Below are 23,588 nucleotides of genomic sequence, written 5' to 3'. Positions count from 1 at the left end.
TCCAACCTGGGAACCTTTATCACTTGGATAATTCTGGTTCCGTTCAGTAGTATGATTATAACCTGCCCTCACCATCCACATTGTTCACATACTGGTGTGGAGGAGACAGATTGCATGCAGGCGATCATATGGTTCTAATTTAAAATTAATACTCCTTTTACCTGTGAAAGAAAGGAAATGAGTTGCTCTTGAGAACAATGCTATTTCCATGTATTCCAACAGCTGCTGATGACAAAACTTGTTGAATTTTTCAAAAATTCAGCGATGCAATACAAAATGGTATTTCATTGGAAAGTTAAATATTTGAATACTGTGACCGTCGCTACTTAAGTCTGGCCACTTTTAGTAGCTTTTAAATAGCAGGGCTTTGCTATATAACATCTTCATATACCCTTTACATGTTACTTAAATGTAAAAACTGGTGAACCATTTCATCAGCACCTGATGGTTCACATTGGTCATATGTCCCATGGAAGTAAACAGGTAGTTTTCTTTTAATTTTTTGGGTGGTTTCCTGAAAATGACTGCGTTTGCTACATTTTGTAACCAGTACTTTTCTTTGCAATGACTTAAGCATAGTAGGGCTGGACAGAACAATTCACAATCCAACTGGGATAATTTTGGACATCAGTAATGCCTGTTCTATGAATATTGCAAAACCTTGTAAACAATAAAAATGATGCTGTGGCATGTATGAGCTTTTCTGATGGGAAGTGCAGAGGATATCATATTTTTCAAGAGGCAGGAGCATGTTGGTAAATGTAACTCATATTCACCATAGCACTACAGTTAACAGTCAAGTACATGGGGCAGCAGATCCTTTGCTAGGTCTAACCTGGTGCAGGATCTGAGAGATGCTGAATCCTGGCAGGCATATGCTCCATCTTTGGATTCGATGTGGAATTCAGTGATGGAGTGCAGCTGGGAAATTAGGCCTGAACTCACCCAACAAATACAGTCTTCTGCATTCATGTAGGATCCTGAATTTCCCACTACCTGTGGGGAAATGCTAGGAAGTCAGAGATATGTAAAGGTACAAAGCAAGTTGTTGTTTCATCAGAAATGGAAGATGTTAGAGACCTAACAATGCTTAACCAAGTAAAGAACTGGGGAAAGAGGGAAAAACATCAGCAGTGATTAAGTGAGGAAAGAGATAATAGTGGAAGGGAAAAGAGGGGATAATTAAACCTATAGATGGGTCCAGAAGAGGTGGAAATGGTCACAGTAGATCAATTACTAGGATCTCGTACTTGAGAAAAAGAGAGCACTTGTTTTGAAAGTGTCAGAGTTAAGGATGACACAGGAAAGCTGTAAAGTATATATTTTCATCTTGGTGTAAGTACTAATTTATAATGAATGAATTAAACAAGTTTACACTTCATTGAACAAATCAAACCAAATCATAGCAAAAGAAAATTGAATCAAAAGGAAGCATGCCTTCTACTTATGTGGCAAACTGATTTTATTTTAGAATTTGGGTCATTGGACTTTCAATCCAATGTTGTACTGCATTAAGTCATATTGGACTGGATCATACAGCCGGCTAATTGACATCTGTTCAGGCATATCCAGCTCCAGCGCAAGTGTCAGTGCATTCTATATTCCTGCACCTGTGCGCGGCTGTGCAGAAGTACAGAGGGCACTGAAGGAAAGATGTGGGTGCATTTGAGCTCCCATTGTACTCTGGACAGAAACACACTTTGAATCTGACCCCACAGCTTTCTGAGAGTCACATCTTGTGTGGTCCCTTTCAATTGAACACGGATTCCAACCTGCTTGGAGAAAGAAGTGAAACTGAATGGTTTGTTTATCTTAAACTTTATTTTATTAATTATGTTATGAATTTACATAATTTGAATGTGCTTAAAATGAATTTACTTCTTTGATTTTTAATTTTTAAGAAATGAGTTTTATTTTTAAAAATATTTAATTATATTTCAACTGTTACTAAATGTCACCAGTCATCAGAGGTGCACAGAAACAATAGAAAAGGCCTTTGGGAGGCAAATGGTAGGTGTGGTGTGATTCAGGTATGGCCTGGCCTATTAATTCACCGTGGGCATCGATATACAGTAAAATGAAATAACCGTGCATATTAAGCAGGCTGACACTTCAAGTAGTTGGATAATCAGTCAGATTGGATGAATAAAGTTTGGGTTATCAGTTTATCACCTTTCAGTCATCATGCACAACAGTCTTGCTTCAAACGCACTGTAGACAGAAAGTTTTATTTGAATAAATTTTCATTTTCTTCCTTTCCAGGTTACAACTCCTTTGGGACATTATTTTGTCCCATTGTCCTTTCCTGAGGTGATTCTAGATAGCAAGTTTCAGCAGATGAATCAACCAAGAGGCGTTTCAGACCCAAACTTGACCCTGTCATCACTCTACAACTATATGTACTCCAGTTTTTAGAGACAGGTATTTCATAAAGCCTGGTTCAGGTGGTCTGTCTAACTTTACTTCCAACTTTCTCTGAGCTTACAGAATTCAACTGTACCTCCATGTCCAGCACTGTGTTCAGCAAGGGCAGCTAACTTAATACATTTAAAGTTTGGATATGAGATATTTTTCTTCAGCATTGTCCAGCATTTTCATTATTCAAGAAGTAATGATTTAGCTAGGAAGGGAAGTCTCAAGCGTGTCATTCTCAAAAATAAAAACAATGAGTCAAAGATTGTGTATCTGATGGTCTAAATTCTGTGAGGTGAGAGGTCCTGATATTTCTCTGTTGTGACATAAGGAATACAAACGTCAAATACACCACATACATAGTCAGGAAGGAGTGTTGAGCCCAATATCATGGGCTCCAGGAAATATTCTGCTGTAATACTCAATCTGTAGAAGTAAAGCATTACTTTAATAAAGGCACAGCTTCTTGTATGTATGGTGTAAGATAAAGTTTTTATTTGCTTTCCAAAAATTTGACAACATATATATGACAATCATGCCCTTTTATCAATAACACCATTTAGAACTTAACTACACCATGTAATATATACGTTGAAAACTGTACATTTGATCAATTTAACATTTATAAATCTACAAAACAATACTCTCTTTACTAGACATTATATATTGAATGTATTTTATACAAATTAAATACATAGCTGATGCTCAAAGAGTAACACCTTAATTATGTTTTTGTGTTAAGAGTTATTGCAGTGTTAAGGTCTATGATGGAAGAATTGTTATTTTTGACAAAACTACATTAAATAAGAGTAGACATTTATACTTTTTTTTACACATTTGCTATACAACAACATTTTGACAGATATAGTTGTAATAGATTTTTTTAAAGCAACCAATATTTAATCAATGCACGTATACTTTCTATGCCTTTAGAATACATTGTACAATATAGTTAAAATTTCTTCCGTGGTTCTGTTTCCCTGTCACAATTGCTTAGCTGCCATAGACACAAGCTGATGTCTGTCTCAAAGTGGAAAACTGTTGAAGCACTACCTTGATCTGCTGCTACCTGATGCTATGAGATCAATAATCATTTACCACTCCCTGGGTTATAAAGTATACTGTTAATTCCCAGATCTGAAATGATAAATATAACAATTCCAAAATATTTTTTGCAACTATTTCTATATTCTAAATGAAATGGAAGGTAATGGTTAGTGAATGAAATGTTTATACAAATATGTAAATATATTTAAATACTGAACTAACCAAGATGTAATAGCTTGTCTTTTGACCATACCGGTTTGAAAGAGAACATAATGATCTACTTAGTTGAAGCCACGTTTCAGAGCTAATGAATTAACTTCTGAATGAAGTGTTAATATAGTCAGAGATATCTGAGCATAGAGACTGAGAAAAGAATGTTCAACATTTGCCAGTATTTTAGGAGCAAGGATCAAGAAAACAGAGGTGATTGATCCACCTTCCAATCTGTATGTTCTCTTATCCCTTCTGATTCTTCATGAACTATATCTCATTCTTCCTTGTCTACTCACTAACATTCCCGTTCCTCTACATCTGCCTCCTATTCCTAATTTTCTCCAGTCTATCCTCCTCCTTATTCCAGTCTGCATGACTTATGTTGTGAATTGTGGATAAATTAGTGCTTCTCATTCTCACAAGAGACAGCAAAGGAACAGTATTGAAGGGGACTATCTTAAACACTGTAATTTAAATTATAAAATTCTATGAACTATATAAAGAATTTCTTTACATTTATTCTTTCTTCTAATATCAATACTCTGCCTTCTGTCACAGGATAAAAAATAGTGAATCCCTATATTGGCATTTGACAACAGTGCTTGGGTGGAGCAGAAACTGGTGTTTCTCAGGCAAAGGGCTGAAAAATGGTCAACAGGTACACAGAGGATTCCTATCCATTGTAGGATCCATTATGGGTGTAGGGGTTGCTGGAAAAGAGAAGTAGACTCCTGGAAAGTATGGCTGGACAATTAAAGAGTAGGTGAGGAAATTCTATAGCTTTATTGCAAAACCATAATTTTGATTAGTGCTATAAACTTGACAGACTGAATATGTTGATATGCATACAGTAAGACAGTGATTATAATCACGTCCATATGATCACGAAATCTCAGCCCCATGCAGCACAGGAGGAAGCCATGAGGCCCATCATGCTTGTGCTCACTCTTTAAAAGAGAAAACCATGGTTTAAAAATGCTAACAGTCTGCCTCTGTTGATGGTTGTTTGCCAAAATTACATTGTTATCAAAACCTGAAATGATTTTTGTTTAGTTAAGAGTTTTACTTGATGTCCAACAACAAAGGTTTATAGCCTTTTTTTTAACTATTGGTCATATCTGTGGTAGGAGGTAGGTGCACAATAATGTAACTACAGTCCTTGGTCTCGATCAACCGTTGTAAGATTTATATTCTGGGCAGTATTAGTATCGTATACTTAATAAATAATCTACATATATGCTTCATCACTTGGAGTATTGCCATGCTCAGGTTGTTCGGGTCCATTCTCCCGACATTTCATGTCCTCAGTTGGTTGAGTCATGAGTCGAAGGCGCTACAAGCATAAAAACAGAAATATATTTGAATGCTTGGAATACGGATAATAATGGCCCTGGGAGAAGATGTCAAGAATTAACCTCAAAACAATGTTAATGATTCTGCTTTGAAAATTCCTAAGCTTTGACTAACCTTGATGGATATTCTCCTAAGTAAATAGTGACATCCTTTGATTTAAAGAAGAAAAACCTGAGCAAAATATTGTCAAAGCATTGAACCTCTCTAATTGTATACTTCATACTTAATTGAAGGAGAGATTTCTGAAGTGCCAAGTGACATCATTTTTTTTAGATTAGATATGTACTTGCATTCTTTCAAAATATAATTGCTTTCCCAAATCTTGCACCTAAATTTAATGCTCTTGATTGGCTTTGATGCTAATCTGGAGGCATTCAGAGCAGGGAACGGTTGTGGCCCAGTGTCTGGCCACCTAGCTTGACAATCCCTGACCTGGGTGCCTCCACGGTTACTCTGGGCCAGGCTAATTGATATTGTGAAGGATGATACCAAAAGTTTTCTGTACAGCCTTCTCTAAAATGTAATCTATATATCTGGATTAGGTATGTGAATGAAGACCTATAAAGTCAAAGGGTTAAATGGAACTATGAAGGAAATCTATGGTTTGGATTAAGATGGTTGACTTGCCCACACCAGTATAGCAGAGTGTAGACCATTCGTGAAATTGTTGGCGCTGGAAGTATGGCGATACTTGTGGGCTGCCTGCAGAACACTCCACGCAAAAGATGCATTTCACTGTGTGTTTCGATGTACATGTGACTAATAAAGATATCATCTTATCTAACATACTTATTTTATCATAATTTCAGCATTCAGCCAGCATTATACACAACGTAGCTTGCCATCATGCATCACTGCGAGGGCCAATTTCACAGATGGCTAGCACCTGTTCAGTGAGTTTACATTACTTAAAGATAACCTGCATTTCTTGAAGAGGAGGTGCATTAAAACTGAAACTGGTGATATAAGACATTTCAAAAAAACGTTTCATCTTACCAGAAGAAATGAAACAACATGAAAGGGAGTGGGATGCATGAGTTTCCAATGCAGCCCTGGAGTCTGTGGTCAAAGAGATGGATAGGGTGAGTATCGTCTCCAAATAAACGCTGACAAGGTAGTGGAAGGAGACAGTGGTGCAGATGAATGCAAGGAAGACAGCCTCAAAGATCTGGATGCAGTCTCGTTAAATATTCAAGAACCCTTCACACACCTTCAAATGTCATGGTGCACCAAAACACCTCACCAATATTCTTCCTCCACAGGACCAACTGGCAAATAGCATGGGTGATCCAGACAGTGGAATTGCTACTTGCATTCCCCAGTACTCTCTATGAAGTTGTAAGTGGCAGCACTGCACTCATTGTAAGTATATTTTCCTCCATGCGTGGGTTACACACTGGAGTCAAAGCCCAAATGTAAAGGAATAGCCTTTGTTTCTTGGCAGCTAAACTGTGGTTTAGTGTGACAGCACATATTGGAGAGCAGAGGCGGTTGACACAGAATGAACACATCATGACTGGTTTCTACATAATGGTCTGTGACCATCATGACAAGCTGTTTTTGGTCATGCAGTAGCTGTGTATTCAGCAAGTGTGATCCTTCTGGTTCCAGGACATGCCAATTTCACACGTGCTGCTTGCAGTGTGATTGCAATGATAAACATCCTGCCCCTTTGGGTGGCTCATTGAAGCTGTGGGAACACTCTGCTTAAATTCTGCTCTCCTGGATTAGACAGCATCGATGAACTTCTTGAAGAGCTAGTGTGCTGGAAATTGCGTAATGCAGCTGATTCCTAATGCTTCAGTTTAGAAGGAAGCTGGTTGTTTTTTTTAGCCACTGTGATCCTAATAACCACTGTGAAAACAAACTGGCCCTGCTCTATAGTTGTTGGTGTCATTACAGAAGGTGGCATTTTTTTGTTAGGACTCCTTCACCAATTGCCCCTCACTGAGACCTTGGTTGACAATTGCTCCATGAAAACCCTTGTTGGATAATACCCCCTCTTGGGGGTCCTTTACCCCTCCTCCAGCTCTATACTACTCCCATAAATTTCTCTTTATTCCATCATGATGTACCCTCAGGGAAATGTTAACTAAAACACCAGTGAGCAATTGGGTTTTGCTAAAGACCCGAAGTGAAGACACAATCCTTCCTCCCGTCTTACTCTTCTCCATGCACTCTCAAACACAACAGGACCTGGTAATGCCAAACAGTAGCTTACTTGACCACAGTCTGCAGAAATCAGTCAGTACTGAACTGCCCATTTATTATTGATTCCTTTCAATAGCACAAGACTGGTATTTCTGAGCTTAACCTGCATCCTCCCTGTGAGTTGAACACACCACATTAACAGTACCACAGAGAACAAGTCAGAGGCCCTGGGAGCCAATCAGCATTGCACAGTGATTGATGTCACAGTTTGCACACATGCATCGCTTGCCAACTTAGAAGCTAGTCATAACCAAACATTGGGAGATGTGAAACTAAACCTCTTAGATCTTGAAAGTAAATGACTACATGCATTGGAGTAATCTCCAATGAAATAGGATGCATCCAAAAATAGTTATCATAACTTTAATCTCAGTCTCAAAGAACAAGCACAGCAGGCTCATGGGAATATAACCTTCAGGCTTCCTTCAAGACACACACCACCCTGACTTGGAAATATATCATCATTCATCACGGCATCTATATCCTGGAAGTCACCACCCAACACCATTGTGGGATACACCTTCACCAAAAGGACTGCAGCAGTTCAAGAAGGCAGTTCACCACTGACCTTCCCAAGGGCAATTCAGCCTGGTTATCAAACACTGGCTTTGCCAGCAATGCCCATATTCCAAAAAAGATATACATAAATTAGAAAAAAAAGCCTCAATGTATTTCACTGTTTATATGTGAAACTATTTTGTATTCAAAGTTCTCATTCTTTCCCTGGACACAGAGATGGAAGTAATGCTAAATGTGAGTTACGTGGCAATTGAATGGGCTTTGAACTTTATGAAAAATATCTTGTCCTCGGGGTATATAATACAAGAATGAGGACACTAACAACATTCAAGGGTATATAAATTGATTTACAGCACATAAGCTGACCATTTGACCCATTACTCCAAAATAGGAATACTACCAGGATAAAATCTAACCAATTGTCTTGGTTCAGATTCGAAGATGTTTGTGGATAATTAACAAAGTAGGTAATAAAAGTTTGTGGAACTCTAGTGGGAAGGCAGCAGGATGACCAGTTACAATATGCTTGGAGGTGGTGAGGGTGGGGGGTGTTACTTCTGGAATCATGGAATTTCAAGGCCATACTTACAAGAACTCGAATTCATCTTGTGAATTGGAAAGCATATGAGAAAGGGACCCCAGTTAATACAGTGTAATCTGTGATATTGAAGGATCATTATATAAAAGTGTGCACAATATTTCCAGAAAGACCATTATTCCTGTTTACGTGGCATGGATGGATTAGCATTATGTCTACATCGGCCAATAAGTAATCGTATTTGCACTTATTGTGTCAGGGTGTTCTTACATTAACAGTTTTCTATAGGTAAAAATTTGTGTACCAGCACTAAATTAACATAGTAAACGTTCTATTGGAACCAATGTGATCCTAAAGTTTAGCTGCCAGCCAATGGAGGCAGGACTCAGTTATTATAGTGGAAGACAAGTATGGTTCATGAAATCCAACAGATTTAGCAGCTTTAATTCTCTGATAACAGCTTTCAGGACTGGTTGAAATGTTTACTTTCACAATAAATTGTTTGCATTGTTTCACCAATTTCTTTTGCATTGCAGATTGCAAGCACATTTCTATTTAACAAATTTTAACAAACTGAATCTGGGTTAGAATTGCAGAAGTCAGTCACATAAATTTGTCAAAAGCAGCTTTTCAAGTGTTCACACATACCTGTTTTAAAGAGCCCTTTGAAGTGAGGAACATGTAACCCATGTAGCCAGGAATCAACATCATGGACGACAGAGCCATGAACCAGCCCACACCTTGGCCCCACTTGGGGAAAACATAATTCCCCATTGTGAGTGGTTTCATTTGAATTGCACTGAAGAGAAATACACCCTGAAGATAAAAAAAACTTCATTCATTTGGTGTTTTATTTAACCAACCTTTTAAAAAAATATATTTTCAATTCAATGAATTACTTTGAAGCATAGTTATTGGTGATTATACAGGGAACGTTTTAAGGAAGGTCAATAAAGACCTAGACACAATGAGACGAATAAAGAGCTGATCTGATTTAGAACGTAGCACATAGAACAATAAAGCACAGGAACAGGCCCTTCGGCCCATAATGTCTGCACCAAACACAATGCTAAATTAAACTAAATCTCTTCTGCTTGCACATGATCCATATCCCTGCAGATTCATGAAGATCTAAAATCCTCTTAAATGCCACTATCAGATCTGCTTCCACCACTACTTCCACCCATTCCAGGGACTCACCATCTCTGTTTGAAAAATGTGCCCTGCACATCTCCTCTAAACTTTCCCCCTCTCACCCTAAATGCATGCTCTCTTACATTTGACATTTTGACCCTGGGGAAAAGATTCTGAAGGCCTACCCTATCAATGCCTCTCATAATTTTATAAACTTCTATCAGGTAATTTCAACAAGGAAATTTGTGTTAACATTGTTTAACTTTTGATATTAAATAACACTAGTGTACATTGCTCCCCTGCCATATTAAAATAGCAGAGTATTGTGTGCAAATATTCTCTTTCTTACCCCCACGATAATTGGAGTGAAGAAAGACCAGCAAAGCTTCCACCATAGGCAAGGTTTATGGCCAACCATCTCTTCAATGTTAACAAAGAATCTGTTCACACCTGAAGAAAGGGAATATCAATCTTATTCAAGCAATTGCAATAATATGAAACATATTCCTGGGCGTGGGGACATAATAAAACCAATACAAGTTAACTAACAGTTCAATAATTTTATTTACAGTTATTATTTGAATAAAATGTGACTAAGAGAGGACCAAACTAAAATCCTGAAAATATAAAATATCTTGTGACTAAAAGTGATATTATTAGTGTTTTTTCCCCCAACAATATTGCTACTTGAAGTGATCTGAAAAAAATGTCTGCTATACAGATCAACAGATATCTTCTGAATGTTTTCATGGTGTTGGTACATCATTGCTGAATAAACCTGGAGTAGCAGATATGAGAATGGGCAGGATCTGTGGATTGGGTAGGTTAAACAAACACTTCCCTGCACAGGCTGACAGTCAGAGATAACATGTTGATTTTGGATTTTGTTTGGTGTTCATCTGCTTATCACATTTACAAATAGATTAATATTCTGTCATTAACTTTCTGTAAATATAGTTCCTTGTGAATGGTATATCTTGTGTTAATGAATATATTTCTTAGTTGCCAGTAGGAAATTATGGTAACCACTTGCAACTCTGACCATGAACAGATTTTTTCTTATCATCTTATTTATAGGTTTTTTCCAGCCATTGCACTGTTAATGCTCAGTAATTACTTTCAGTACTGTTCCAGTTAGATTCAAGTAGCTACACTGCAACAGCTCCCCAAATCAGATCTCCATCAAACTTCCATCAGTTGTGAATGATAATTACTATCTATTGCCCTCAATCAATCTAGTTCTGTTTGCTGTATCCTTGAGCTTTGTGCAACAGAGAAAATGTATCCATTTCACATTTCACTATTTTCCCTCTCTCTTGTGAACTGGTGGAAATAACTCTTTTCCAGGAAATGTTAATACAAACAACATAAAGGGGGAAAGACTGTTGGATATTCTAACATATTTGATCATGTTTGGATGAGGAGAGTTTTGGGTGTTCCTCTGAAAAATTGTAGCAACAGCGGAATCTTTTGCAGTGAACTGAGTAATGGGACTAGTACTGAAATTTAACGTGCAAGGATCTTGATACCACCTTGAAAGACTTGGGATGAAGAAGATAATTTGGGATAAATATTGGGATCTTCTTTGTTTGCAGAATGAGACATATCTCAAAGTATTAATGGGCTAAAGTAGCAAATAAGTGTTTCATGAGATCTTTGGACAAAATATTTAGACATATAATCATTTGATTCCTCATTATTAATTTACTGCCTCTTTAATTTTAAAGAAATGAAGAATAATTCTCCCTGAACACTGCTAGAAGTAACTCCAGTGGCCTATCAGGACTACTTATTTCACTGTTCCATGAGACTTGAATTTGGTTGGTTGTTATCCATAATGAACAAAGCCAATGGCATTTTCTTTGTCAGTGTTGACTTTTATTTTATGCATTTTGTCATTTTGTTCCAGGTTCAGTCAATCTTCTTCAACTGAAGATGCTATTTGCCTTTCACTTTATTTACCAGCCATCACTACTGTCAATTCCTCTGTTCAATTCTTCCTCATTACTGTCTTTTCTCAGACTTGTCTTCTTGGCAGAAAATTTTTTCTTCCAATTTTCTTCTTTCAATTCAGATATTCATTAAAGCAATCCTATCCTATCAGCATCTGGTAAATATGTTGTTCTTTTTTTTAAAATTCCTTGAATGCTTTTTTCCCATATTTATTGCTTCTTTGTGCCAACCGATTCTGCTGTCTTTCAAAAAGCACTCCACCTTTCTTATAGCAACTACAAACAATTAAATGGAAACTCTTCATTGTTTCCATTAGAAGTACAGAACACTATATTATACTGAACTGAACAGAACATTGTGACATTTGACAGAACAGATGATATGAAAGCTCAGTGGTCCTGTTAGAAAAGCTGAACAGTAATGGATGGAGAATGAAGGATCTATTTAAACATTTGCTAAATTCAAAAGGAAGGATTATTAGTAAGTTTCTTTTGGGGATGCTTCCATTTTTTCCATGATCTGGACTTGGACAAGAACGCCTATGGAAATTCATGCCTTGTACATCGATTGTGGGCTGATATAACATTGAAAACAAAATCTTCCAGAAAACCTAAAATAGAGCATAAATACTGTTCCAGAAGGTAGGACAGTTGCAAGTATCATGCTCCTGAGGACAGTACTGAAATACTATCAAAATAATTGTAATAGATTTCTTCCCTTACAGGATAAAATGGTAGAAGTTATATTGTACAACAGAAAGCTGATAGTTTTGTCAGAATATTTAATTCAAGCATTAAATATTATATTTTGTATGAATATTAGCCTTGAGTTATGATTATGTTAAAGGTACCATTACTAGGTTATTAGCTGCACAGTGTGACATCCAGTTAGTAACAGTTGAATCTGAATTATAGTGTCTCCGGTCGTACTGAGCTCAGTAACCATGGAGAGCTACATTTTAACTTGATTTTATGCTCCTTAACCAATTTATTTCTAAAGGCCTTGAAAGTGCATCCTGGAATACCAGAGCATCCACAACGTTCGTGGTGAAGTCCTGCCTTCATTATTTTAGTGAAAGTGACAACCTGCTTAATCTAAACATGTTAATAACTCTGATGTAGGTCATTCAACCCCTGAATTCAACACCTGGTTAATGCTATTTCATTTCCATTGGGTTTGTTTTATATTTCCTGATACTTTTGCTCAATAGAAATCAATCAAATGTGATCTTAAGCATTTCAATATCTCCAAAATGTATAACTTCTAGGGAGAAATTGCCATCAGTATTTCCCCATAATGTCCTAACTTTTGTTTTAACATGATACCATTTTGTTCTGGATTTGCCAGAGGAATTATTTAATTTGCACTTAGCATAAAAATTAACTTAATTGTGTAAAATACTTAGATTGGGTCAATTCTGACCCTGTTAAACTTAAGGAAATGTAAACAATTTCCTCATAATAAGTCCTGTCTTCATTCTGGTGTATGAAAGCAAAATACTGCAGATGCTGGAAATCTCAATTAAAATTATTAAAGTACTAGAAATACTCAGCAGGCCTGTCAGCATTTGGAGAGAAAGAAACAGAGATGACATTTCATGTTGACAACCTTTCATCAGAACTGTTCGAGGAAAGGTAAGTTTTAAAGTAGGTTTTCGCTGCCCCCTCTAGTTCTGTAGCATCTTGAAGGGGAATATACTCTTCCCAATGTCTGGTTCCAAATTGGAGTGCAGAATTCTAGATGGAATCTGGCTATTCTTCATATAACTGTGGCATTCCCTGCACAGTTTTAATTTACAACCCCTTTGAGATAAAGGCAAACCCAGCCATGTTTTGGTCTCATTTTGATTACTGTTAATAACTATGCACTAGCTTTAACAAATTGTGTAAAGGACCACTTCAAATCTTATGTTCCTTTACAGCTGTTGGTCTCCCACAATTAAGAAAACATTCAATTTTTCTTTCTTAGATTCAAATTACATAACTTTACATTAACTTTGCTTACCATTGCTTTGCAAACTCACTTAATCTGTCTCCATCCCTGCATCATTCCCTGCTCCCATTCACGCAAATTACTGCACTTGGTATTCCACATGGAATTTCAAGGTCATCATCATGAGAAAGTGGTTGCAAGGCTATCAAGTCCCCAAGAAAATTAATGATTACACAGCAGGTAGTTCCACATTACAATGACACGCGGGGCAAACCCAACTCAGTGTGAGATTACACTTAGATTACAACAGAGTCAATGTGAGGAGGCTTTGCCTTATACTGATGTTAGTGTAGCACATCATCCTGACCTTCACTCTGGATTCACACTGACACTAAAAGCTGGAGTCATGAAGTTTGTAAGGGAGCACAGACCAGTAAGATCACCCTGAGACAAGTTTTTGACAGAGATTTCCTGGAGATTCCTCGTACACATTAAAGTGTGAGATTGACCCCTGGATTATTCCAACACTTCTATATTGATGCACTTCCAAAAATTCCTCTGTATGAATGGCAGCAATGTTGCATCCCAGAGCATGATCAAAGCAGAAATTTGAAACATGTAAAAAAAATGTGGCAGGTTTCGAGATACGGAAATGAAATGATTACATTTGCGGAATATACATTTGGTTCTAGATCTGTCCAGAACTTTTTTGGAAAGTAAGTCTTGTCTATTACATAAGGTCCTTGACAAAAACTTGTAGGAAGATACTTCACTTTTGAATTGCTTTCAGTGAGATAGGTCTTCGGTTTGACATAGTGTGAAACAGATGACAGGGATTCAGAAGCTGCTCCTGCATCTCTCCCAATTTTAACCATGGAAATACAAGTCTAAAGATGGGTTGCTGACCACTCCCAACCCCCAATCAACAATCACCTGGTCTTTCATCTTTATATTGTTAAAAGCCTTAGTTTCAAATGAGAACCTGGTTCATTTATTTCTGAGATTGGATTCAGAATGAAACTAGTCTGGACAGTGGATTCAAGGTCGTAGATATGAATGTTTTTTTTTAGCCAGCTTCGCTTTACAGGTTGCATAGCGAGATTGATGAAATCTATCAGGCAGAGATGGATTTGCTGAATTCTGCCTTACTGCTGGCGTTCTCAAGGTGGAGAAATATCATTCATTCTTAGATGTTGGGTTGAGATACTCTGCTTATGAATTCTTCTTATCTACCTTTACATTAGTATGTCCACTTTTTAATCTTGCTCTATCGATTTATTCATTTCCCAAAAATATAATTAAATCTTCTTGGCCATGATGGAGATACATTGCCACTTGCTTAACTATTATTTTTAAATTCTTTACATTTTGAAGCAGATTTTCCTCTTTGGAAATTATAATCCATTTCGCAATCATCTGTGAGGTTACACGGAGGAGCATTGATTTAAACTTGGAATCTTAATTTCCAACCTCTGGGAGACTTTGCAAAACCAGCACTTTTTTTTCATCAAGTGATTTTTAGATCCAAACATTGGGAAATTTGAAAGAAATCATTTGGTAAAAGTCGGTATCATTGAAGTTGCTCCAAATTTGTCAATGTCGTGCAATATTGTTCAAGCTTTAGCAGTCAAACAGGAATCAACATTTGTTACATTTGTAAGATCCCATGGATTTTATGTCATTCAGCTTCATATAGTTTTTCTTCTGCATGTTTCAGTTGATCAATAAATTGAAACAGATAAGGTGAAGGGTCATGAGACTTGAAGAGAATTACACAATTTCAATTTGTTTGTTTGATTTGGCAACCAGTATCTGATGAATACATTGATCACATGATTTTTTCCCATTTGTTGTCAGAATATTCTTCTTTACATGTCATCAACCTTTGCACCACCTTTAAATATAGCATTTATGTCATTTTCATTAGTGCCATATGACAGAATACTGAGGTCTGCATTGCTCTTCCATGTGACTTTGGATCCAAAGTGCCAACCAGTGTGGTGAATGTTAGTCAATGTATCCTAATGCAGAACCAAGTATCACAGTTCCACCCTTTAACTTGCTGGTCTTCTTAAACCCATCTTCATCTGAGATCTGCTTTCTGTTCACTATTATCAGGTTTTTTATATCCACTGCCTTGTGACATCGTTGCTATCATATAACTTTAATGTTTGCTTGGATACTGCCACTAGTTGTATTTACTTGATTGGTGCATAGTGGATATTGTCTGACTTCTTCCTGAGTTGCTGTGATCAACATTTCTCCTGCACCAATCAGTTACAGTTTCTATCCATTTTTTGATGCAGTTGCTGTTGCTTATTAACAGTAAGTCACTTCTTTCAGATTGCCATCTTATCAAAAGTCTATCAAGCAATAACTTGGTCAGTGTCTTCTCTGAATTGAATTCCCTCTCCTTGAGAAATCTTCATTACAGCTTATGGCTGATAGAAACCTGGTAATTTGCAATAATGGCTTGTTATATTTGCACTGCCTGCAACTATAAAACCGAGAATCACCAAAATGAAAAAAGTCCTTCCCACTTTTTACATTGCTCTGTTTGAATACATCAAAATTTCACTTCATATTTGGACCAGAACAATACTTCTCCTGAAATACTTAAATATGGACTTTAATGTGGTACTGGAGAGTTATTTGGAAGTTAGGTTATGTTTTCATTGGATCAAACAACTGCTTCAGCTCCCTGAACATTTGAATGGCAAGAAATAAAGCAGATCTGCTAACATGTTTGGACTGCATGCCAATAGCATCAATGCCAAGTCAACACAATTGCAGAACATGTTTGTTCCTTTAGTTTAAGAGTAGAGTATTGCTGTGCTCTAAAAATAACAAATAACATCAAAAGGGTTCAAGAGCAAATTTCTCACACAAAACATATACTCATATAGTCAATTTATTGCTGACAATATTACCTAGAGTAGACGCATTGAACTTTCCGTCTTGGAACCTTGCAGCCTAACAGCATGAATATTGAATCCTCCCACCCCTCTCCACCATGCTTCTTCTCTTCTTCCCTTTCCTAGCCTATCTCTCTTTTTTCTACCCCCATTTTTTCCCCTTTCTTTCCTTACCTTTGACACATCCCCCGGTGGATCTGCTCTCCCCTCCTCCCCCACACCTACCTATCACTATCTCTTACCCGCATCTACCTATCACCACCTTGTGCCCACCCCGCCTCCCCTCCTTTGTCCGCCTATCACTGCTTTGCTTTTCCCTCCTATATATTGGGCTTCCCCTTTTTCTATCTTCAGTCCTGAGGAAGGGTCCTGACCCAAAACGTTGGCCGCCTGCTCTTCTCTGCGGATGCTGCCTGGCCTGCTGAGTTCCTCCAGCATCATCGTGTTTTTCCTCTAGGTTCCAGCATCTACAGTCCTTTGTTTCTCTTCGCATAGAACTTTGGACTGGAATTGCAGAGCTAGGCTTTAACAGCCAAGAGTTAGTTTTACTTTCAGAGCTGTTATTGCTATGAAATGCCATTCAAAAATGTTTTTTCTCAACTTTTGCAGCTCCTACCTTTGATTTTCCTATGGTATTACACACGGTGAGTTGGAGATTAGGCTGTGTTATAACTTGATCCAGCAACCACTATGCTTCTGCTCTCTACTGATTTGAAGAAGTCCCACCATATCAGTTTGTAACATGGTTTATGTTTCCATCTTTTCCAGCTTCTTTTTTCTCCTTAGAGGGATTTCCTGTTTGTTTTTAACTGACAGGTAAGAGGGTTTCTCTCTGCTTTCCGCTTTATCTCATTCCATGTTTCTTTCTGCTTTCCTTTTCTTCCAACATGACCATTATTGTCCCAGTTTGTGATAAGGGCCTGAACTGAACTGATGAAATAAATGAATAAAGTCAGGCATTTGTGTAACCCAACTTTAATTATTCATTTACTTCAACAATGGAGAATTGCAGAACAAAACTCCTGAGAGCTGTCCCTCCCTAGCTCCCTCTTTCCTTTCCATCCACACCTATCTGCCTCTCATTCTTCTTCCTTTTAATTTGGAATTCAGATAGCTGTATTTTTGGCAATGGAGGTTTAGCTATTGCTCTAGCACCCAGAACCATGGCAATGTTCTAATTGCAGAGGGTGAAAGCCCTTGAGGGCAATGATATTGCACAGCTCCTAGCACTCCAGAGGCCAAGTGAATGATATAAGCCTGGAGAATAGATATCACAGGAAGTTCCAAGGCTTTGTGAGAGCTGATAGTTGAATGGAATTGGAAGGTGGGAAAGGAAAATTTACAGATAATTTTTGTGATTTCTATGTTTTAAACTTCATTTTATGGATATACACTTAGGAGAATGAGAAATCAGTAAATGAAGTGGAAAAAAATCACAATGAGTCTGGTCCATCATTTTGTCTATTGATATTGTGACAGTGACGTTCAATTTTTTTTTAGTACATAGTAAATTTAAGCTGATCGTCATTCTTGAACATCTTGAGCCTGATATGCATTTTACATGCAGTTTTTTAATCTCTAAATAACTCTAAATATTGTTCAGAAATATATTCAATTATCATTTCCAATCATTTTGGAATTCCCGCTGAGTGCTTCTTCGATTTTCAGTGCATTCATGGATGGATATTGTCATTATATGGGAAACATAGTTTAATCTACACATTTTCTTCAGGGAATTCAGCATCGAGGCAGATTTTTCCTCAGTTGAATGATTAATGTTATAATACTGTGGACAGAAGCTAACAGTTTAGTAAGTAGCTTCATCGAATGTTCCTTCCCATTTGTATTGCAACAGTAATAAATAGCAGTGTTGTCATTTATTGTCACAGTGTAAGTCACAAACTAATTTGTTTGTGAATTAAATGCTTAACTGTGGCTTAGCTGTTGAGACATAAGAGATTGGAGCACAGTTACCAGAACTGAACCAGTTACATGATCATTTGAGATGATCGCTGTCTTCCATGATGGAGGTTCAGCTCTTCCCAGAAACAGTACAGGAGATGGCTGAATGAGGTTCATGAGGAAATTAGTATAGAATGAATTATATGAAAAATTCAATACAATGGCCACAGATCAAGCCTTCAGTGTGACTGTGCATGCCATCTCCAAGGATAAAACAATGTTAAATCGTTGCTTGACCAAAGTGTGAAATGTTGATTGCTTTAAGAAAATCGTCATTTATAATGACAATAAGGCATGAGATAAAGGCCAAGAGTAGAAAAGTTAATGCACCCAGCTTAGAATTGTGAAGTCTTTATATTCTGTAGTTTGTCAATCAAGATTGGATTTGATGACCTCTTTCTCTTTGTTGTATGTTGACTACAGAACATTCTATCTAAATTGCCTATTGCAATATCCCATAAGCAGTTATGTGATAATGAGGAAATCCTCTGTTTTCCTGTGTGCGTTCTATATTCTAACTTAACCAAGTCTTTCGACTTACAAGTTTACATGGCATTCTCTTTAATAAATCCATCTGAGAAAAAGAAACACTGGTATCTTTAGTAATGATCTTCATATTTGGTTAAGTCAGGGCAAAATGACTGTTAAACCAACTGTTGACCATTGTTTTTCAGTGCTATTCCAAGAGAAACTGTTGATCACTGTGTTGGATGTCATTAACAAAACAATCATCGGTGTTAATCATGTACTTTACCCTCCTTGACAACCATGCAAACCTTTCCACCTTTTTAGTGTTAATCAGCTGCTACTGTGGCCATAAAAAACAGTGAACTGCCTTTATCTGATCTGTAGCTGTATTGTGATCAAACAATGGAAGGGAACACCAGCTTACTTGCTCTGTTTTGACATTGCCAAGTGTTATGCTCATTGTTGTTTATACTGATCTCTTTATCAGAGAACATGCAGATGAGAATTGTTCCAAAAAAGGATACATCAACATAATTGCTACCAGGCAAAAGTGTAACTTGGCCTGCAATTTTTGCTATGCATTGCCTTTATATAGAACAATCTCCATATCAGCCAACTCATGTCCCATTATCACTTGTTAACCAGTAACTTGAAATACTCTTGTCAGTAAATACATAAGAAATGCATTCTACCTTTGATTTAAAAGTATGAAATATGCATAACAATCATGTTTAACTGTAAAAACGTTTGAATATATTGCATTTAGTGGATCTAGTATCTGCAAGCAATGATAAATTGTTAAATACAACTTCCATTCAATCACACAGAAATAATTGAATGTTGCAAAATTGCACACAAAGAGTATACTTCTTTTGCTAAACCTAGTAAAGTTATATATCGGAAGACATGGAGTCTTACAACCTGAAATAGCTGGTATTTATTTGAATGTGATTTCTGATTCTAAATTAAAGCTAATTTTGATTCTCAAAAGGTTCTAATAACCCTTTACAGAATATATGTGAGTAAAGCCATCAGTTATGTGACCTGATATCTAGCTTCTTGGGTAAAATTAATGAATTAATGTATGTTTTTCTCTCTGTTCTGTCATGCAGTTGAGCTGCTTGGCAAGACAAGTTATTGTGGCTTTCAAATGGTTATATCTAAAGAAAAGGACATTAGTGCCTATCATGTAGGCTCAAAACACTTTTAGCAGAGAAGTTTCATGGCACAAAATCAACAAAAAGATTTGCTGTCAATAATTCTTACCATAGCACCAAGATATTGAGATGGTCTCAAAGAAAACAAGAAAGAGCAAAGACATTCCACTAGCAGAGTAGTAGTCAAAAAGCTTAAAGACATACAGACCACCCTAGGGAAAAAGAATACATTGCTTAGATACGATTTTTTAGTACGTAATATCTCAGTATCTCTTAGTTATGCATCTGTTATTGGTTGTAATAGGCATTCTAACTGCATGGTCAATCTGTAGTTACCTAAATATCATTAACAGATTAAGAAGACCAACAGCTGCTATTCTAAACTAATTCTGATCCATTAGATTAAAGTAAGATTGCAGTGTATGCATGATTTCCATATCACAAAACTGAGATTACTGTTAACATTCAATCATCTGATAGTTAGACAAGCAACACTTTAATGTATCCATCTTCAGTGTCTAAGTGTATTTGTACAAATATCTCATCATTTATGGGTGCATTACTTCCCCTGTATATGCTGACATATTGTGACTGACAATCGTTAATACGATAGACTGGCCATCTATGGGAAAAATCCAATAGAATCCTAATAGACCCAATTTCCAAAATTTTAAGTATTTGTTTTAAGCTGGTGCGCAATTCTATTAGAATCTCCTCTTGAAACTCTGTTAATTGATATTACTGAATCAATCCTTTTAGGACCAATTTTTATACATTCTTCTACACTTAATTACCATCTAACATTTTTTTGCACTAAGTATGCATTTGATTAAAAAACTGCCAATCTTAATTTAATTACTAGTCTCTTCGATATGAATACAATAAATCATAAATGCCATCTACTAGTTTTGGGAAAAATTTGTTTTGATGTTCAAGAATGGTTTTATAAGTGTATATTTAGTGCAAGTATAACCATAGATCAGTAACAGGAAGATTAAAATAGGAGGCAGAATGTCCACAAACTGCAATACTTTGAGGGAAGACGGGAAGAGATTGTTCTGTCAATGGTCCTAAACCACATGATAAAATGACATATCAAAGACCTATGAAAGAAGGCATATCGAGGTCCTAGGATGAATATAGAAATCAAGTTTGAAATTAAAGTGTATAATGTTAGAACTACTAGAAATTATCCTCAGAACTGAGCGAACAATATCAAATAATACCAATAACAGTAACTTGTGGGAAGTATTATGAGAATGGAAATGGAATATTAGCTGCATGGATGGGTTAATAGGTGGCAGATGCTATTTGATTTTTTTTAACTAGGAACTGGTAAAAAAAAGAAAATGCAGAATGTTCAGATTTAAAAATTGCCAGCGGATCCCTGCTCCCTTGGTATGCAAAAACAGCTCATTAACAATTTGGCATAAAGGGATAAGGTCATGAAAGTACAAACAGAGGTATAGAGTATGAAAAGGAGGAAGATCTGAGGCCACAGTTGGAGTACTGAGTAGAATGTTGAACATTCAGATATAGGAAGGGTGTAGAGATAACAGGAAAAAAGTACAAATTAGTGTTGTGGATGAGACTGCAATAATTACTAAAAAGATGAAGTCAGGGTTTGTGTTCACTGCAAATGAAACAGTTGAAAAGTGACCTGATCAAAATCTGATCTCTGAAGAGTAATGATAGCATAAATTGCAATAACTGTTTCTATTGATGGGTAAGTAGTGACAACACAAGAACTTATTTAAGCTAATTAGAAAATGAATTGAAAGAATGTCAGTGCCACAAATAATTGTTGAAGTAACATCAATAGAAAATGGGATTAGAATAGTTGCCTCTTGTGGAGAAGGAAATCAGGGAAAACTTGTTGGGCCAAATGTTCTGTTCTGTGCTTCAACCTCTAGTACCAGGCCTGGTACATTTATTCAACTTCAGTTTGAAAATGTGATAGATGCATTTTGATGTTTTATACATTAGTTTTTAAAATAGCTAGGTTAAATGTGGCTTTGAGCTATCACTTCATTGCTTTGATTGTTCTGAAATCTGACAAAATTGGCCTGAAGAAAACATTTGTAAGTTCTGCAAAAAGGAAATCGAAAGGTTTTTCATTGGTTAAATTCATTTAAACCATCTCATGCAGCCACTATCCTACACAACATAAACCTCACCTGCTGAAACTAAATTATTTTAGCTGTAGATTATTATGGCACCAGTATGTTATATTTTGTTACTGAAACACCTGTTGACATTACAAACTCTCCCAAAACACAATGAAATAGAGTTTGAAAATTCAGTTTGGAAAATAAAACAAAATAAAGTTTCAGTGGTTTGTTGGAGCATGTAACACATGATAAAAGAAGAATTTCTAGCCACCTAGAATGCCATTAGATCTGCTCTAATCAGTCAATTTAGCTCAGCTGGGGAGCTGATACAATACCAGAACCGACTTTAATCCTGTGGACCATGGAAATAACAGTCAGAATTGTTCATCCTTATCATTTGTCCATCAGGTGTGCTTAGAAAGTGAGCATAGTTTGCTTTTAGAAAAGGACAGAATCAGTGTTGTCTGTAATGCAACCTAGAGTTAAGGTTTACCAGTTAAGATTAACATCAGGGATGAAGCAAGTTTATTCATTGTTAGGTTGTGGTAGGAATGGAAGGGAATAGATAGAAAAATGAGGCAATGAAGATCTATGACATTAAAATCTCACAACAAAATATGAGTGGGGGAAAAGTAACTACTAAATTTCTTGAGGAAAAAGCCAATTGCCTTAAACTGAGTTGAATAGGTGTTAATCTATAGTTAGAAATTTACAATTTTAAAGAATGAAAAGATTGTTTCCTGATCAGGTGTTCCTGATCTAACTAAAAAGGAGCATTGGTTGGGACACTATGAATTCACAGCTCCTGGTTTATCACTATTTAAGTGGAAATAGAGAAAAAAATGTCATGGACTGTGACGCTACATATTCCTCATACTTAATTGCAGTGATCCATTGGATGCATAATATACTTTGCTATATAAATAGCTTTAAATTCAACATTTATATTTTTACTGATTTGTTTTTGGAATTTAGTTCTCAAACTGCAAGCGATCTATGCTAAGTAATGCAATTTTTTTCCACTTTGTTTGAAACTATCTGATATCATATTCAGTTGTGCAGGAATAATGCTGAAATCCAAATCGAAATCTGAGCAGGCAATCCTCAGCAAAACTCGTCCTATTCCACAAATGAAGCATTTGCACTTTCAGCTCAATTACTGCTGCCAATTTATGTAGTCTGGGCTAATTCCCATTGGAAAATAAAGCTATTTTCAATTAGAATCCCCATGTGAAGGAAATTAGCAAAGCTTTGAGACTGGCGAAAGGATATTTTAAAGACCTGGCCATAAATTTGAAACTAACCTCAAGTTCAATTAAGAATAGGTAACAAGTAATTGGTTCTTTAAATTAAAATCACAATATTTTAATATAATGGAAATAACTCTTTTTGTAACACTCAGTTTATATTAAAATTATAAGCTGCGGTCTCAGCTGTTCACCTCATACTGCACAGAACAGTCAATGACTTCTTGCCATGGATATTGATTGGTAGAAGAATTGTAAGCAAAAGACCCATGATTTTCCCATCAGCCTCTTGCAATATTGAAGGGCAGAGGTATAGAAAATTGTGACCATTATTGAATAGATTCTCCAGGGAAGGCATTGCTTTAAAAAGTGTTAAGAAACACAATTTTGGTAACAAAGTCTGGAGCAGTGATTCT

At 36.5% G+C, this 23,588-nt stretch overlaps 1 protein-coding gene across 3 annotated transcripts in view; it reads right to left on the bottom strand.

The window, feature by feature from the left end:
- Positions 1-2,884: 2,884 nt before the first annotated feature.
- The window catches only part of slc6a1b (solute carrier family 6 member 1b), a 47,610-nt gene continuing 26,906 nt past the window's right edge, over positions 2,885-23,588 (bottom strand). For 2 of the 3 annotated variants that reach the window (XM_052017642.1, XM_052017641.1), the window contains 5 exons: positions 19,924-20,026; positions 9,777-9,877; positions 8,942-9,109; positions 6,022-6,084; positions 2,885-5,005 (listed from right to left, as the gene is read on the bottom strand). In XM_052017642.1, coding sequence (XP_051873602.1) covers positions 4,901-5,005; positions 6,022-6,084; positions 8,942-9,109; positions 9,777-9,877; positions 19,924-20,026 — 540 coding nt within the window. In that variant the 3' untranslated portion in view covers positions 2,885-4,900. The remainder of the gene's footprint in view (positions 5,006-6,021; positions 6,085-8,941; positions 9,110-9,776; positions 9,878-19,923; positions 20,027-23,588) is intronic. The other variant, XM_052017643.1, reaches the window with a different exon arrangement.

Source organism: Pristis pectinata, chromosome 6, assembly GCF_009764475.1.
Source record: "Pristis pectinata isolate sPriPec2 chromosome 6, sPriPec2.1.pri, whole genome shotgun sequence".
Lineage (NCBI taxonomy): Eukaryota > Metazoa > Chordata > Chondrichthyes > Rhinopristiformes > Pristidae > Pristis > Pristis pectinata.
The sequence above is the reverse complement of the archived record's forward strand: the minus strand, read 5'-3'. Positions and strand labels throughout refer to the sequence as shown.